This window comes from Cydia fagiglandana, chromosome 2 (genome assembly GCF_963556715.1).
Source record: "Cydia fagiglandana chromosome 2, ilCydFagi1.1, whole genome shotgun sequence".
Lineage (NCBI taxonomy): Eukaryota > Metazoa > Arthropoda > Insecta > Lepidoptera > Tortricidae > Cydia > Cydia fagiglandana.
Window position 1 is genome coordinate 19,057,024 of NC_085933.1, and position 15,569 is coordinate 19,072,592.

Sequence of the window (15,569 nt, forward strand, 5' to 3'; positions counted from 1 at the left end):
CCGGTCGATTATTTCCAAGTTTCCATCTACTAAACTAAGTTTAAAGTTGAAAATCGATAGTTGCTGCCTTGAACTGATCGCCGTGCCGGAATACCTTTGTCCGTATGTATTCTTTGAAGTAGGTTAAATAAGTATACACAAACTATTTATTACCTGCTGTCGAGACTGCACTGCGGGTAGCAAGTTCTAAAGATTCTAAAGAAATATTCGTTTAAAACGTTTTGGTTACATAGTTATTCTTTCATTGACGATTCTCGTTTGTGTAACTCATATCACTAAATTATCAATCAATCAATCAATCAATCAAAGTTTTACTTAATTTTTTCCTCACATTACTTAGCGGCACTTGCACCAACCCACTGACCCATCAGGGTTAACTAGTTAAACCGTCAACCCAGTGTCAAATTGTACTGGTAACAACGGTAACTCCAGGTTTAACCGGTTAACCCCGGTTTAGTTGAATGGTGCTACTGGTGCAAGTGGTCCTTAGTCAGTCTTTTTGTGATAATTCGGGCTTTTGAATTCAAGCTATAAATCGAGTATTTTCAAATCTCAAGCAGTTTTCCAGAAGTCAAGATTAAGTTTTCTGCTCTTAATAGAACGTCGAATAAAGGCATAAGTTACCTCTGACAGTTTGCCGATATCTTGCGCGGACTCGTGCCGCAGTAACTAGGTTTTAAACAGTACATGATAATGCTACCATGATGATGTTCATGTGTGTGTCCATGATGATGTGTATGCTCGGAGTTTCTCTACGTGATCGAATCAGAAATGAGGAGATCCGTAGATGAACTAAAGTCACCGACATAGCTCACCGGATTAGCAAGCTGGAGTGGCAATGGGCAGGCCACATTGCACGCAGAGAAGATGGCCGATGGGGTCGAAAAGTGCTCGAGTGGAGACCACGGACTAGCAAGCGCAGCGTAGGACGTCCACCCACAAGATGGACAGACGACCTTGTTAAGGTCGCCGGAAAACGCTGGATGCGGGTCGCTTCCAACCGGCACGTATGGAGATCCAAGGGGGAGGCCTATGTTCAGCAGTGGACGTCTTATGGCTGAGATGATGATGATGTTTATGACCAGACAGAGGCAATATGTATGATAGATAGGGAGTCCCTATATCGATAAATTTAATTATAAGTACCTAGATGCTTTTCCCATGTAATAGTGATCAGTGATCACCATACGTCGGACTCCAGCGGGCATTTTCGTGGCATGTCAGAATGATAGGTAAGGTTCGCAAATCAATCAATTCACTTTCGAGTATTTGTACTTAGTATTTGGTACCTAGTATTTATAATGTGAAATTCCAAATATCATAGCAACTAACTGCGTTATTTATAAACGTACTTGGACTACACATAAGTCAAAATGGCGAAAAAGTTCGTTTGGCTTTATCCGTCACTCAGACAATTGCAGCTGTGAGAAAGGACAAAACAAATGAGTTAACTGGGCATGTCAAGTTCTATGAACACGGCAATGTTACAAATACTAGGTACATTATGATACTCGTAAGTTAAGATTTTTTTGTAAACCTTACCTTGCCCTCAAACTGCCCCCTATAGTCCGACGTATGGTGATCACATCACGTTCTTTTGTTTTTCTACTCGGGTACTTTTATCTGTCATTTACATAGTCACGAACGAACATATAAGGGCGTACATTATTAATACTCCTTAAAAGTCTATAGTCTATTGCCCAAAAAAGCGCTTGTATCGTTTTAGAGACATTACGATACGGTAAGCTAGTGCAGGGTAGCAGGTGGCACATACCGGTACATTGCTATCAACGTGACAAACGATTGAATGCATACGGTTTTTATTAAAAAAGAAACAAATTTGTACTGAGTTAACTGCTACCAACATAATAAAAAATACTTTTATACCCTACAGCACCACGACCCTGGTGCGGTGCGGTAGTGTGTAACGGCTTTAAAAAAAACATAACCATAGACATTACTCGTTTGTTTCTCGTTTGCCGCCTTTCCCGGTAATTTCTTGTTCTTTGAGTACTTTGCGTTACTATTTGTTTTGCGTTCATAAAAAGTGTTGAAAATGGACAAAGAGAACTACATTGTTTCTACACCTGAAGAAATATCCGCTGCAGCACAAGCAGCGACCGAAAATTTGTTGCCTAAGTACTAAATCTCAGCACCTATGCGACAAATCTTATGAGAAGTGGCATGGCGTGGAGATTGGAGCACAAAACTTCGTCATTCTCTGAAAACGTCTTTGGTGTATTTTCAAAGACTAATTGGAAGCACCGGATCAGATCTATCTTTTAAGCAAGGTTGGTATATGTTATAAAATTTTTTGATACACATTTTTAGGGTACACAGTACAACGAGCTATATTTATGTACATTTTATATTTTTGCATTAATATTATTAAATATAAATAATAAATATTATATTATAGGACATTCTTACACAGATTGACTAAGTCCCACAGTAAGCTCAAGAAGGCTTGTGTTGTGGGTACTCAGACAACGATATATATAATATACAAATACTTAAATACATAGAAAACACCCATGACTCAGGAACAAATATCTGTATCATCATACAAATAAATGCCCTTACTGGGATTCGAACCCAGGACCATCGGCTTCGCAGGCAGGGTCACTACCCACTAGGCCAGACTGGTCGTCAAACTGAATATTATTTAATTGAAACTGAATATTATTTAATTCTCCTTTTTCTTGTTACAGGTTGCAGTAATATCTGGTATTATGGGTGCTTGTCGCAGACAAGACCTACATACATATAGTAATACCTACTATCCAAAATTTACATTGACATTTTCATAAATAAAATTTTGTTTATATTTTTTTGTATTTTATTTAATATTGCCTACTCATAGAAAAAGCATTGTATGCAACGTTGTACAAGTAGTCAAAAAATGCTCATGGAGTATTTATTAACAATGTTCGCCTTCGGCTCACATTGTAACCCACGCCACTCACATTTTTTGACCCCTCTTATAAAACTGTTGCATAAAATACTATTATAACTTGTTAATCTTACAACCGCACGGTTTTTTAAGTAGCATAATAATTATGTTGGACTTGATACTATGTATTTAGTTCCCGTTGTAACTATTCCTTGCTGTGGGTAATGGGTACCTGTGACTGTGACCATTAGCCAATATTATAATTAGTACAAAACTAGTATTTTGTTAAGAGAAACCGAAGTTTTATTCAAATAGGTACTCGATATTAATATTAGTTAAACGAGTCAACTTCTTTCAAATACTGTTTACCATTGTATCCATCTCGGATCGACCTTTGTATAATTTAAATTTTGTAGGAAACTAAACTACCGTTTTACGTCAACAAGGGTAGGCGCTTCGAATTGAAATTTATGGTTGGGGAAGACAGTTTGTTTTAAGAATATTGTGGTTTCTGGAAAACTTTGCTCTTACCTGAATAATTTAATAGTTATTCCTAAGAGGTATTATTATTGACCTAACAAAATGCGAAGAAATGTTTACATAAACAAATAGTCATGCTTTACCTTTATTCAAGCTTTCCTAAATTAGGTTGACGTTAAGTTTATCTTTAGGTGAAAATTTAATAATTTAATTTTTAATACATTATTCATTTTAAGTTTCAAAGTACAACCTCCCAACTTAAGTCAGTGTAAATTAAAATATTAAATTAAATTATTAGAAGTTAGACTTTTAAAATAACACTTGCATGGCCAACGCAGTGCAAGTGTTATTTTAAACGTCAAACTTCTATGAAATTATGACGTTTAAATAACATTACAAACTCTGAGGTGCTGCGTCGTTCCGGGGTGTTCGGCATGGAGGCACTATTGATGCAGCGTCAGTTGAGGTGGTGTGGGGATGTTCTCCGGATGGACGATCGCCGCTTGCCTAAAGCTATATTCTACTCAGAATTAGCAGAGGGTAAGCGAAAGCACGGCGGTCAATATCTCCGATATAAAGACGTGCTCAAGCGTCACCTAAGCGCGTGTGCCATCGATCCTGCACGTTGGGAGGAGCTCGCTGCAAAGCGGTCATCTTGGCGGTCTACCATCTTTGAATCCATCAAGTCGTTTGAGGAAAACCGCCTCGCGACACTAGACGTAAAACGCCAATTACGCAAGGAAAGGCCTAAGCCCTCCTACGTGTATACATACAACACAGCCGGTCATCTCTACTGCCGTGAATGTGACAGAGTTTTTAAAAACAAGTTTGGCCTGGCCAGCCACATAAGAGCTCATAAGAGGAAAATCCCTTGATTGCTGAGGTCGCCGTCATCGAAATCGATGTGGAGGACTATAGGTATATATATACTAGCACTATCAAAATCAAAATCGCTGCAGACTTTTCTTGGTCTAACGGCCCGATGCGAACTTTAAGATACGTCAGTTAATAGATCTAGAAACGACATGGATTAGATATGTCAGTGTCAAAAGTGACATTTGACAAAAGAAACTTTGAAGAAACGTCACATTTGATACTGACACATCTAACCCATATCGTTTCTAGATCTATTAACTGACGTATCTCATAAAATTCGAATCGGGCAGTAACTCTAGCTACTTTAGAAACGCGTAGTTATAGTCATATAGATTATGTCACGTAACCGGCCGAGGGTGAACCTGTGGCTGAAACCATACTAATTTGTGTTAGGTATAGCTCGCAAATCGAGTTAGCTGAAGCCACACTCGGAACGGAAGTCGAGTTCGCAAGGAATTAGAGAAACGTGGAAACGGAGGTGACAAGTATAATCAGACAATGTTAAATTTAGGGTAGTTCGAACATCGAATTGGTTTCTATGCTCTTTCTCGCAAAACCTCTCAATCTCGAAAACCCTTTCACCTATAGGTAGCTCAGAATAAATAGTACTAGGTTCAGAAGACTCACTCTCTAACAAAACGCGTCTGTTACGATCAGCACAGATATGGCCGCTAGGTGGCTACAGCGCCACGCGCGGCTTATGGCTTTCCCCAAAATTGGGGTGGAACGGATGTACTTTTAGCTACCTGTAGCAAAGCGACGAAATCGCGGAGTGAGCCACGCCTGCCTATAGTCCTGAACGTGAATTAAGGAATGTACTAACTTGTTATCCCGGATTTGATCTAATCTAATACCTTTAAACGATCAATTCTTGTTTATTTATATATGTATATATTTCGGGGATCTCGGAAACTGCTCTCACTATTTCGATAAAATTTTCTATTTTTGGGTTTATGGGGGCGAAAAATCGATCTAGCTAGGTCTTATCTCTGGGAAAACGCGTCTTTTTGAGTTATTATATGTTTTCTGAGCAAAACTCGATCTCCTAGATATTATCCTTTAATACTTAGGCACTAGAATTGCGTCCATCATCAACATATTAACTTATTCGTACCTAAGCTAGTAGTTTTTACGGCTGACTGGTATAATATGTTGATGACAAGTAATGAATTTATCTTAGTTGACCATTTTGATGGCTATAAGGCAAAGCAAGGCTAGCAAGGCTACACTTGTCCACCAATAGGATGATAAAACATGGTCTTCTCTTCCCAGAGTGACACAAGCCTACGTCACAATAACATGGCCGCTATATATAGCGCTATCGCATATTATCATATAGCGCTGTCGCATGATGACGTCGGCTTGTGTCAGTCACGTGACCACGAAATGACGGGAAGAGAGTACCAGGTGGAGTATATTATTATACCATGGGATGTGCAAAAGAACATCGGACTCATCCAGAAATATATGAACAAGATATTACCATTGCCCCCGCCATGCGAGTCGCACAAGTTTAACAACAGCACATGCCCTAACCAAACGTAGCACACGTACTCTCCCTACACTTATAGAATTCAACCTTAATTGCTTTGAAATAGAATATATAATTCGAATCACTACAGATAATCGCTTTCAACGACGGAAAGGATATGTTATAGACTTAGGGAATACATACAATTGTGAGAGAATCTTCCGATTACGCGCGTTGCATCGTACTAACTGGAACATGTTTCGCAATCTCGTATCAAAGAAAATGTTGTCTCACTCTAATATCGACTTTATGTTCATTACAGATAATAATGTTTCACTATTTTATTATATTTGTCTGATATTGCATTACTTAAAATATTTAACTAAGGATAATAAGTCTAACTACGGAGGAAGTTACATCGCCGATTGAATAAGTTTACGGAGTGGCGCTGCGCTGTAGCACATTAGATTAAATGAAAGGTGTTTGAATATTTTCAAACATTATAGTACATTCCGTGCAAAAAAAAGCCTGTGAGAGTATTTCTAATACCCGTAATAGTTTTATTTAGTTCGACACGTAACACGGGTCTTAGTGGCTTTTTGAACTTGATCCTTAAAAATTGTTCGTTAACAATACGACCACAAGCAAGCCGACCACTGACTAACAGTCCGCCGGACGATATCGGCCGGTCAGTTGTTCGGAGCTGTCAAATTTTTGTTCTAACTGACAGGCCGATATCGTCCGGCGGCCTGTTAGTCAGTGGTCGGCTTAACATAACATATAACCTGATATAACAACGTTTCTACATTTATTATATGTGGTATACGTATAGGTGGATACGAAATTACGCGAGCTCAGATCATCAGCTGCCTTGACCGCTAGTGCAGCTGTCCCCTTTGAATTAATAAATTGTCTGATAATTGTTTAAATACCGAGTTCCTGATGTGCAATCCAAAGCCAAATTAAATTACCTTAGCACTTCATAGTTTACTTCGGCATTGTTTTTAGGGTTCCGTACCTCAAAAGAAATAAAACGGGAACCTTATTTTATTGGATTACTCTATTACTCGCGTATCTGTTGGTCTATCCGTTTGTCATAGCTAATTCGCCCCGAAATTATTAGACCAATTGAGTTGACATTTAGCACACATAATGTAGTAATAATACCTAGGTATAAGTCGGTGACAAAAAGAGTACCTTAATAAATTAATTTTAAACTTGGCGGCCATTTTTCGGGGGTGCATAAATAATAAAATTAAAAACAAAAGTTTTGCAAACTATATTGTTTGACATATTGAATGAAAGGGCTTTTTAACTATTTTGGGCCTAAACTAAAAGACGAATATGACGACACCTCAAAAATCCATTAAGCGTTTTAAGCTTGCCTAAAAAATGGACACATGAAAAACAATTACTCCACCTTTTTCGTTAATCGAGTAAACAATGTGTTATGAAAAAGTGGCCTGCACCCGCGCGCGCGCATATCCTGCCATTCGACGCTCATGTCGCTCATGCGCGATTGGATAATAACTCGGCCGCCAATTAAAGGGTCGGAGGTGACTGCGACAGTCTCAAGTGGCGACGCCCGGTTCCTGTCTAATTAGGACCCTAACACTAATCTAATTTGTTGTTTCTTGCTTATTTATGCTTGTACAATCTTATGTTACTTTTGCATAGTGTACATTTTCAATATATTCGAAATATATCAATGTAAGTATTAATAGAAAAAATCTCATGGTAAATAATAGTTTTCACCTAATTTGTAAATAGCAAAATGTGTTTCTTGTAAGATGTATATAAATAAATGTGTACCTACACTTCCAAAAAAAGGCTAAACATCGGCTTGCACCATTTAGTTTTCCCGTTGGTCATGATATTTAATATTAATTTTTAGCTTTAAACAACCACACAGGTCTAATTAGTATCCAGACATTAATCTAATTTATTCCGCCTGTCTGTCCAACTTGGTACTGAAGTTGTATTTGGTTCTGTAAGTACTTGTAAGGTTTATTTACAACCCGACAAGGTTAGGGATAAGAAGGATGAGAAGCTATAAAGTGTTAATCTGTCAGCGACAAATGTCAAGTTTATTTTTCACGAAGTGTCTAAGGGTGGTATTCTACCTATCCAATTTCTTTGTCCAATGTGTATTGAGTCTCTCATTGAGCATAATGAAAGAGTGAGACGCAATGACATTGGACGAATAATTTGGACAGGTGGAATACCACCCTAAGGTACCTACCTATTTAATTCACATTTATGTACTTACAGTGACAGTTTAGGGAAACATCTGATTATGAGCTATTCCATTAACCTTTTTGTTTACGCCAAGTGCAAGCACCTTTCACATGTGCCGTGTGCAATAATCGTAGGCCAATTTCCTAGAGGCTCAAGCGTAACTTAAATGGTATGTCACTACATTCATTATGGTAAAACTTCATATCGATGGATTCTATTTCCGGCCCAGGACGATTCGGAGCGTTGTAGCGAACGCACGTAGGTTGCATTCCTGCCGGGTTTGAAGCTAGACTTGGCCGCAGCCATTGACCACGCCGCGTGTGTTTTCAGTATAGTTATTTTCTAAGAATAGTAGTTGTCGTGTCACGATTGTCACGCATCAGGCGTCAGTGTACGAACGAATAAGTGTAGATTAACGTAAAATATACGTGCATGTGAAACATTGAGTTTCTTTTCATCGCCACACCTACCCGAACCACCCAGGCCGGAGCGGCCAGGGTCCTCAGCGGCATCACAGCAGGCTTTGGGAAGGCCTAGCTCCTACCGGACCACGCGAGGCGTCACACCGGAGCGGTGGAGGCGCTCCTCACCAGCAACGAGCACCAAAGGAAAGAGAAGTATCGGAACGCGACCACGGGAGTCCGGGCTAACCGCCTTGTGACGTAGACATTTTTTGGTGGCCCATGAGGGGAGGAATTACAGCACGATATTATTGAAAGCCATCGTCATCAACGCGAGCACCGCAGCGGTACATCGCATTGGTAGCGTAATCATCGCTTCAAGTACTCATCGTGTCAGCATTATTCATTTTTGCCGTTAAATTCAGTGGAAACGGAGCCCGGTGCGGTTGGGCATAGTGCGAAAAAATCAAATCAAATCGTAATAAAAGGGAAGGCGTCGGCCGCCATTTTCTTGCGTAGGCAACGGACGGGGACCGTACAGTGCGGAGTGCGGCCATCTTTAGCATAAGGACATTTCCGGTTCGCGGCAAACGTCAGTTTGGGACATTTAGGTTAGAATTATCTGTCAACGTCAAGTGTCGCCAATAGATTAATTAGGTTATCGTCAATATAAAATCCAACTTTAAGGTAAAGCCAAAGCCACCTAACTTGTAAACTGTTAGTCGAATAGTGTCACAAATTAGTGTCTTTCATTAATCGTAAAGTAAATTCACGTCATGTCGTTAAAGTCAATCAAGGTGCAGCTGCGCACCAAGTACCAAATGTTGACCGACTATGCTGGCACGGTCACATCACGACCTGACAGCATGGCCGCGTCGGTGGCGAAGCGGCACTTTGATCTTATTTATACTGAGTACGTCAAGGCCCACGAGTCACTGCTGGCCTACGAAGGTGAGCTCGAGGAGGAGGAACGACTTCAATACCAGGAGTGCTTCAGCGAGGTTAACCGGCTGCTGATCCAGCTAGACGAGGCGTCGGCTGGAGAGGCTGGCCAGTCACACACACCCCGTGGACAGGCAGGTAAAGTCAAATTGCCCTCTGTGCAGCTGCCCACCTTCAGTGGCAACCTGCCAGAGTGGCTCTCCTTCTATGATCTCTTTATGTCGTTAGTCAATAGTAGGGACATCTCCGACGCGGAGAAACATTACTATCTTCGGTCGTCGTTGCAAGGGGAGGCGCTGTCCATTATACAGCACCTTCCGATGGACGGACCCAACTACGCGGTAGCTTTACAGTTATTGCGGGCTCGGTATCAGAATAACAGGCTGCTGTTGGATACATTCATTAGCCGAATCATGAACCTGCCTTCAGTGGCGCACTGGAGTGCAGGGTCACGCTCAGCTTTCTATGACCCGCTCCGGGAGTCAGTCCAGGCGCTTGAGAAGCTCAAGCAGCCAATCACGGAGTGGTCATACTTATTGGTTTTTATAATTTTGCAGAAACTACCGAACAGAATCAAGACCTTATACGAGGAGAGGTACGGTGGCAATCCGGAGGTGTTGCCCACTCTCACGCAGCTACTGGCGCTGTTGGAGGAGCAGTGCCGGGTTCAGCAAGCGGTCTCGCCAGCAGCGGTGGAGCAACCAACTGCGCAGCGTGGTTCCGCACCTGCACGAGGAAGAGCGGGGCCGTCGGGTCAAGCTACCAGGAAACCGGGACCGCCAGCGAGGGTCTTCGCCATCGAACAAGAGACCAATCAGGTGAATTCACCCCCTGTTCTTTGCTCATACTGCTCGAGTGACCAGCACAGCTTGTACAAATGCCCGAAGTTCCTTAACCTGGCGATTTCGGAGCGGAAGACCTGGGCTAGGAAGTCAGGCGCATGCTTCAGATGCCTGCGCAGTCACTATGCACGCGAGTGCATGCAGCGCAACTGGTGCGCACAGTGTGAGTCGTCCGCACACAACTCACTGCTGTGCGATGGTGGTGCAGCGGGGAGAGCCCCACCCATGGCAGTTGAAGCAGCTGTCCATCGGGTAAGGGTCATGCCGCTTGCCACGCCAAGCACGTCGAGAGCAGTCACGCTGCCGGAGCGGTGGCCGTCTCCCCAGCGACGGACTACATCTCCGCCGAGGGCTGCGAAGCCGCAGTCTCCCAAGCCGTCAGTACCAGACCAACCCCAAAGGAGGGAGACAGGGTCACCTCATAGTGCGCTTCAGCCGGCTCAGCTGATTCCCACCGGTCATATACCGAGGGCTAAGGTAGGCGCGCGTGTTCAAGCGGCGCAGCAGTCATTCCACTCATTGCGCTTCGGGACTCGGAGCAGTCCTGAGCCTGAACAATGAGATCAGGCCACTGTTGGTGCACCGGAGGAAAGACTACGAATGGCGCCAATTCGTGTCTCTCCTACAGCTGTGATCATGGTCAGATCAGGCAATGGGTCGTATGTTAAAGCTAGGGCTTTGCTTGACTCGGGAGCGGGGTGCTCCGTAGTGAAGAAATCATTTGTAGAAAGATTCAAAGTACACCAACAGTTTACTGGGAATAATATTTTTGGAGTAGGTGACATAAAGGTAAATGTGCCAGGCACGATTGCTAAGCTTGTATTCAAACCACGCGGGAAAACAGTGCCTATCATCAGTGTAGTAGCTACAGTCATGTACAGGGTTACGGGAAACATACCTTATTATGATACTGAGATCAGGACTCATTTGGATTCATCAAAACTTGAATTAGCTGACCCTGCCTTGGATAAATCGCAGGATGTGGACATCATTCTAGGAACGGATGTGCTCAATTATATATACACTGGTTCAAAGATACTCACTAACATTCCAGGTGTTGAGGCGTACGGCACCTGCTTCGGTCACGTGCTGATGGGGGCAACTTGGAATTACCCATCATCATTAACAACACCGACCGCCGGGACATCAGTAGAGGACTACGGCATCCATGCTACTCGGCTCGAGGACGTCCTAGAAAGGTTTTGGAGAGTGGAGCAGCCCCCCGAGGAGCGGCCGCAACACCCAGAACACCTCGAATGTGAAAGGTTGTATACCTCCACTACTCAACGTTTAGATAATGGCCAATTCATGGTGCGGTTGCCGCTGCGGGCAGACCGACCCAAGCTGGGCGAGTCTAGGGCTCTAGCCATGCGTAGACTGATTTCGTTGGAGGCCAGGCTGGCCAAAAATCCAGTATTTGCTGAAAAATATAAGGAATTCATGAGGGACTATGAGGCACTTGGTCATATGTCCAAATCAGACTTTAATTTCGAGAGCGAACACTATGTAATACCCCACCACGGAATTTTCAAAAAGGGATCCGAAAAGATCCGCGTCGTATATAACGCTGCAGCTAACTCAAGCACCGGAGTATCGCTCAATCAATGCCTTCACTCAGGCAAACCGCTTCAAAATGATATCACTCAAATATTGTTAAATTTCAGACGTCATCAAGTTGTCTTCACGACCGACATCAGAATGATGTTCCGGCAAACGTGGATACACCCCAGCGATAGGCGCTATCAGCTGATTCTGTGGCGCGAGGATCCGTCGCAGGATGTACAGGTATATGAGTTAAATACCAATACATACGGACTACGCTCCAGTCCTTTCATCGCGATAAGGACCTTACTTCGATTAGCTGATGACTGGGAAGCCCAGCATCCAGACTCACCGGCTGCTCATATCATGCGCAGAGATGTATATGTTGACGACATCCTCACTGGGGCTGATTCACTCACCGAGGCCCAAGAACTCAAATCAGAACTCATAGAACTCATGCGGAGCGCTGGATATGAGTTACGCAAATGGTCGTCTAACCGCAGAGAATTATTACAGGATCTTCCGCAGGAGCATTGTGAGATGCCTCGTCAGTTTGACACTGACGACAAGAGTTTCATAAAGGTATTAGGGATACAGTGGAACCCCATGTCAGATTCCATGTCGTATCAACTCAACATACCGTTGGGCCAACCAACGACGAAACGTAGCATATTGAGTACCATAGCTAGACTGTATGACCCGTGTGGCTATTGCGCACCAATCATATTTAGATTCAAACTGTTTTTACAATCACTGTTCACAGATGGATTACAGTGGGATGAGCCACTGTCCCATACTCAAGACCTTCAATGGAATGAACTCATTCAAGATCTACATCACTTGAGTCAGCTACAGATTCCGCGGTGCGTCACTCTGCCCGGTGCGGTGTCACACTCCCTCCACGGCTTTGGAGATGCGTCGGAGCTCGGCTACGGAGCCTGCGTGTACCTCCGGACTGAGGACGCGTCAGGGAATGTACTAGTACGGTTAGTGATAGCTAAGACTCGCGTAGCGTCAAGGAGAGTCAAACAAACCATTCCGAAGAGCGAGTTAAATGCAGCTCACCTGGTTTATAAGTTATTAAACCACGTCGCAGCGGCATACGAGGAATCAGTTCAGATTGACAGCATAAATGCTTGGTCAGATTCCAGAACTGTGCTATGTTGGTTGAACACAAAGCCTCATGTGCTACAGACTTTTGAAGGTAACCGTGTTCAAGATATTCAACAGTCAACCCGACCTATGACATGGAGGTATGTCAGATCGGAGTCGAACCCTGCCGATGTCGCATCGCGGGGGGCTACGGCGAAGGACCTCATCGGGTTTCATCTTTGGTGGAACCCAGAATGGTTAATGACGAATGAGTCACAGTGGCCGACGATGCCGGTCACCATGTCACCAGATTTACCCGGATTCAAACAGTTACATCACATTACGCCGGCCGAGAAGTCATGGGAGGAGTTTCTGTTATCACGAGTCAGTTCGTTCAACAAGCTTATCAATGTGACGTCATACGTATTGCGATTTTGTAAGAACGTTCGTTTGCCGAAAGCGCAACGGAACGTTCGCCCTACGCTAACGATCGACGAAAATCGTGAGGCAATGAACCACTGGATTAAGTACGTTCAACTGGATGCTTACAGAGATGAAATCGTGTTATTGAAAGGAGGCAAGATTGTTTGCAAGTCACTTCAAAAACTCAGCGTTTTCGTAGATGAGAATCACTTCATTCGCGTCGGAGGGCGACTGCGGCATTCATGCTTACGTTACGATGCTAAGCACCCATACCTTCTACCTAAAGACCATAAATGGACTCAAATGTTGATGCAGCATTATCACCGTACCTATTGTCACGCTTCAACGAGCGCACTCATCAATATACTCCGGCAACGTTACTGGATCCCGTCGGCGCGACGTGTGGTATCCCGCGTAATCAATAGCTGTATGTCGTGTTTCAGATTCAACGCTTCAACGCAGGCCCCGTTTATGGCAGATTTGCCAGCGGACCGAGTCACGGCGGCTCGTGCCTTTTCAGGAGTAGCAACCGATTTTGCCGGTCCCTACTGGGTCAAAAGTAGTCACCTCAGAAATGCTAAATCACTCAAAGCTTATCTGTGTGTTTTCGTATGTTTAGGAACGAAAGCCGTACATCTTGAACTCGTCTCGTCGCTGAGCACCGAGGCCTTCATTGCGGCGTTCACACGGTTTGTCAGTCGACGAGGGCTGCCCGCCTTAGTCAGGAGCGATCAAGGTACAAATTTCAAAGGTGCTAGCTCATACCTCAAGGAGGTTAGTCAGTTCTTACTTGACAACGAAATTGTCCTCCAGGAGGAATTTCGTCGCCAAGGTGTCCGCTGGGAGTTCAATCCTCCTGGTGCCCCTCACATGTCAGGCTTGGTAGAAGCCGCAGTCAAGAGTAGTAAGAACCTACTCAAGCGTGAGTTAGGGGACCGCATACTGACCTTCGAGGGTCTTTCAACCGTATTTACCAAAGTAGAATCGGTGCTTAACTCACGGCCTCTGGTTCCTTTATCCGAGGACCCATGTGACTTGGAAGTACTCACTCCGGGCCACTTTCTTATAGGGCAACCATTGCTATCGGTACCTGAGTACCCGTGGAAAGACACTAATGTAGCATGTTTATCACATTTCCAGTCTTTACAAAAGATTTCACAAAACTTTTGGGCTAAATGGCATATTACTTACCTTAATAATTTGCAAACCAGACTCAAATGGTACAATCATGTTCCTAACATGGCTTTAAATGATTTAGTATTAATCAAGGATGAAACTGCACCCCCTCTCCACTGGCGTAGAGGTAGAGTGATTCAATTATTTAAAGGTGCAGATGATATTGTACGATCAGTTAAATTAAAAACTCAGGGCGGCGACTTAATCCGGCCCGTTGTCAAATTGTGTAAATTACCAGTAGAGTGTACTTAACTGTATTAATTTATAAGTTATGTTTTGGTATTGTCACATGTTAACAACTTATGGTACCTACTGTTTAAATTGAATTTATTTATATCAAGATGACTCACTGATTTCTAATTGCAACTGTACTAGGTACTGTTTCTTTATAAGTATTTAGTTGGTTACTTGTTCTTTCATGTCACCACTTTGCTGTGGTCAATGTTTGATAGTGCTGTAAGTTAGACTAGCTAATCCATTGTGCTTCAAGGTATCAGCTCAACTCTGGCCTCCCCCCCGCAGGAATGTTTACGCCAAGTGCAAGCACCTTTCACATGTGCCGTGTGCAATAATCGTAGGCCAATTTCCTAGAGGCTCAAGCGTAACTTAAATGGTATGTCACTACATTCATTATGGTAAAACTTCATATCGATGGATTCTATTTCCGGCCCAGGACGATTCGGAGCGTTGTAGCGAACGCACGTAGGTTGCATTCCTGCCGGGTTTGAAGCTAGACTTGGCCGCAGCCATTGACCACGCCGCGTGTGTTTTCAGTATAGTTATTTTCTAAGAATAGTAGTTGTCGTGTCACGATTGTCACGCATCAGGCGTCAGTGTACGAACGAATAAGTGTAGATTAACGTAAAATATACGTGCATGTGAAACATTGAGTTTCTTTTCATCGCCACACCTACCCGAACCACCCAGGCCGGAGCGGCCAGGGTCCTCAGCGGCATCACAGCAGGCTTTGGGAAGGCCTAGCTCCTACCGGACCACGCGAGGCGTCACACCGGAGCGGTGGAGGCGCTCCTCACCAGCAACGAGCACCAAAGGAAAGAGAAGTATCGGAACGCGACCACGGGAGTCCGGGCTAACCGCCTTGTGACGTAGACACTTTTGGATGCCAATGACCGCTTTATCCGCACCGCAGGTCCAACGCCAAAGACGGATTAATCGGTCACAGACCACAGAGC

The 15,569-nt window shown here is 43.6% G+C and overlaps 1 protein-coding gene and 1 long non-coding RNA gene across 2 annotated transcripts in view; both read left to right on the forward strand.

Moving 5' to 3' along the window:
• LOC134678305 (uncharacterized) overlaps positions 1 to 15,569 on the forward strand; it is a 154,146-nt gene that overhangs the window by 56,801 nt on the left and 81,776 nt on the right. The window lies entirely within an intron of this gene.
• LOC134678008 (uncharacterized) lies at positions 10,811 to 12,551 on the forward strand. Its single transcript, XM_063536452.1, has 2 exons — positions 10,811 to 11,928; positions 12,449 to 12,551. Exons 1-2 carry the CDS (start codon positions 11,017 to 11,019, stop codon positions 12,527 to 12,529), a joined length of 993 nt encoding a protein of 330 aa, XP_063392522.1. The 5' UTR covers positions 10,811 to 11,016; the 3' UTR covers positions 12,530 to 12,551.

Excerpts from the sequence above, each read along its gene's own strand:
- LOC134678008 (XM_063536452.1), top strand. The coding sequence starts at position 11,017 with ATGTACAGGGTTACGGGAAACATACCTTATTATGATACTGAGATCAGG. Across the intron at positions 11,929-12,448 it reads ATCCGTCGCAGGATGTACAG|ATGGATTACAGTGGGATGAG; the intron begins GTATATGAGTTA and ends CACTGTTCACAG.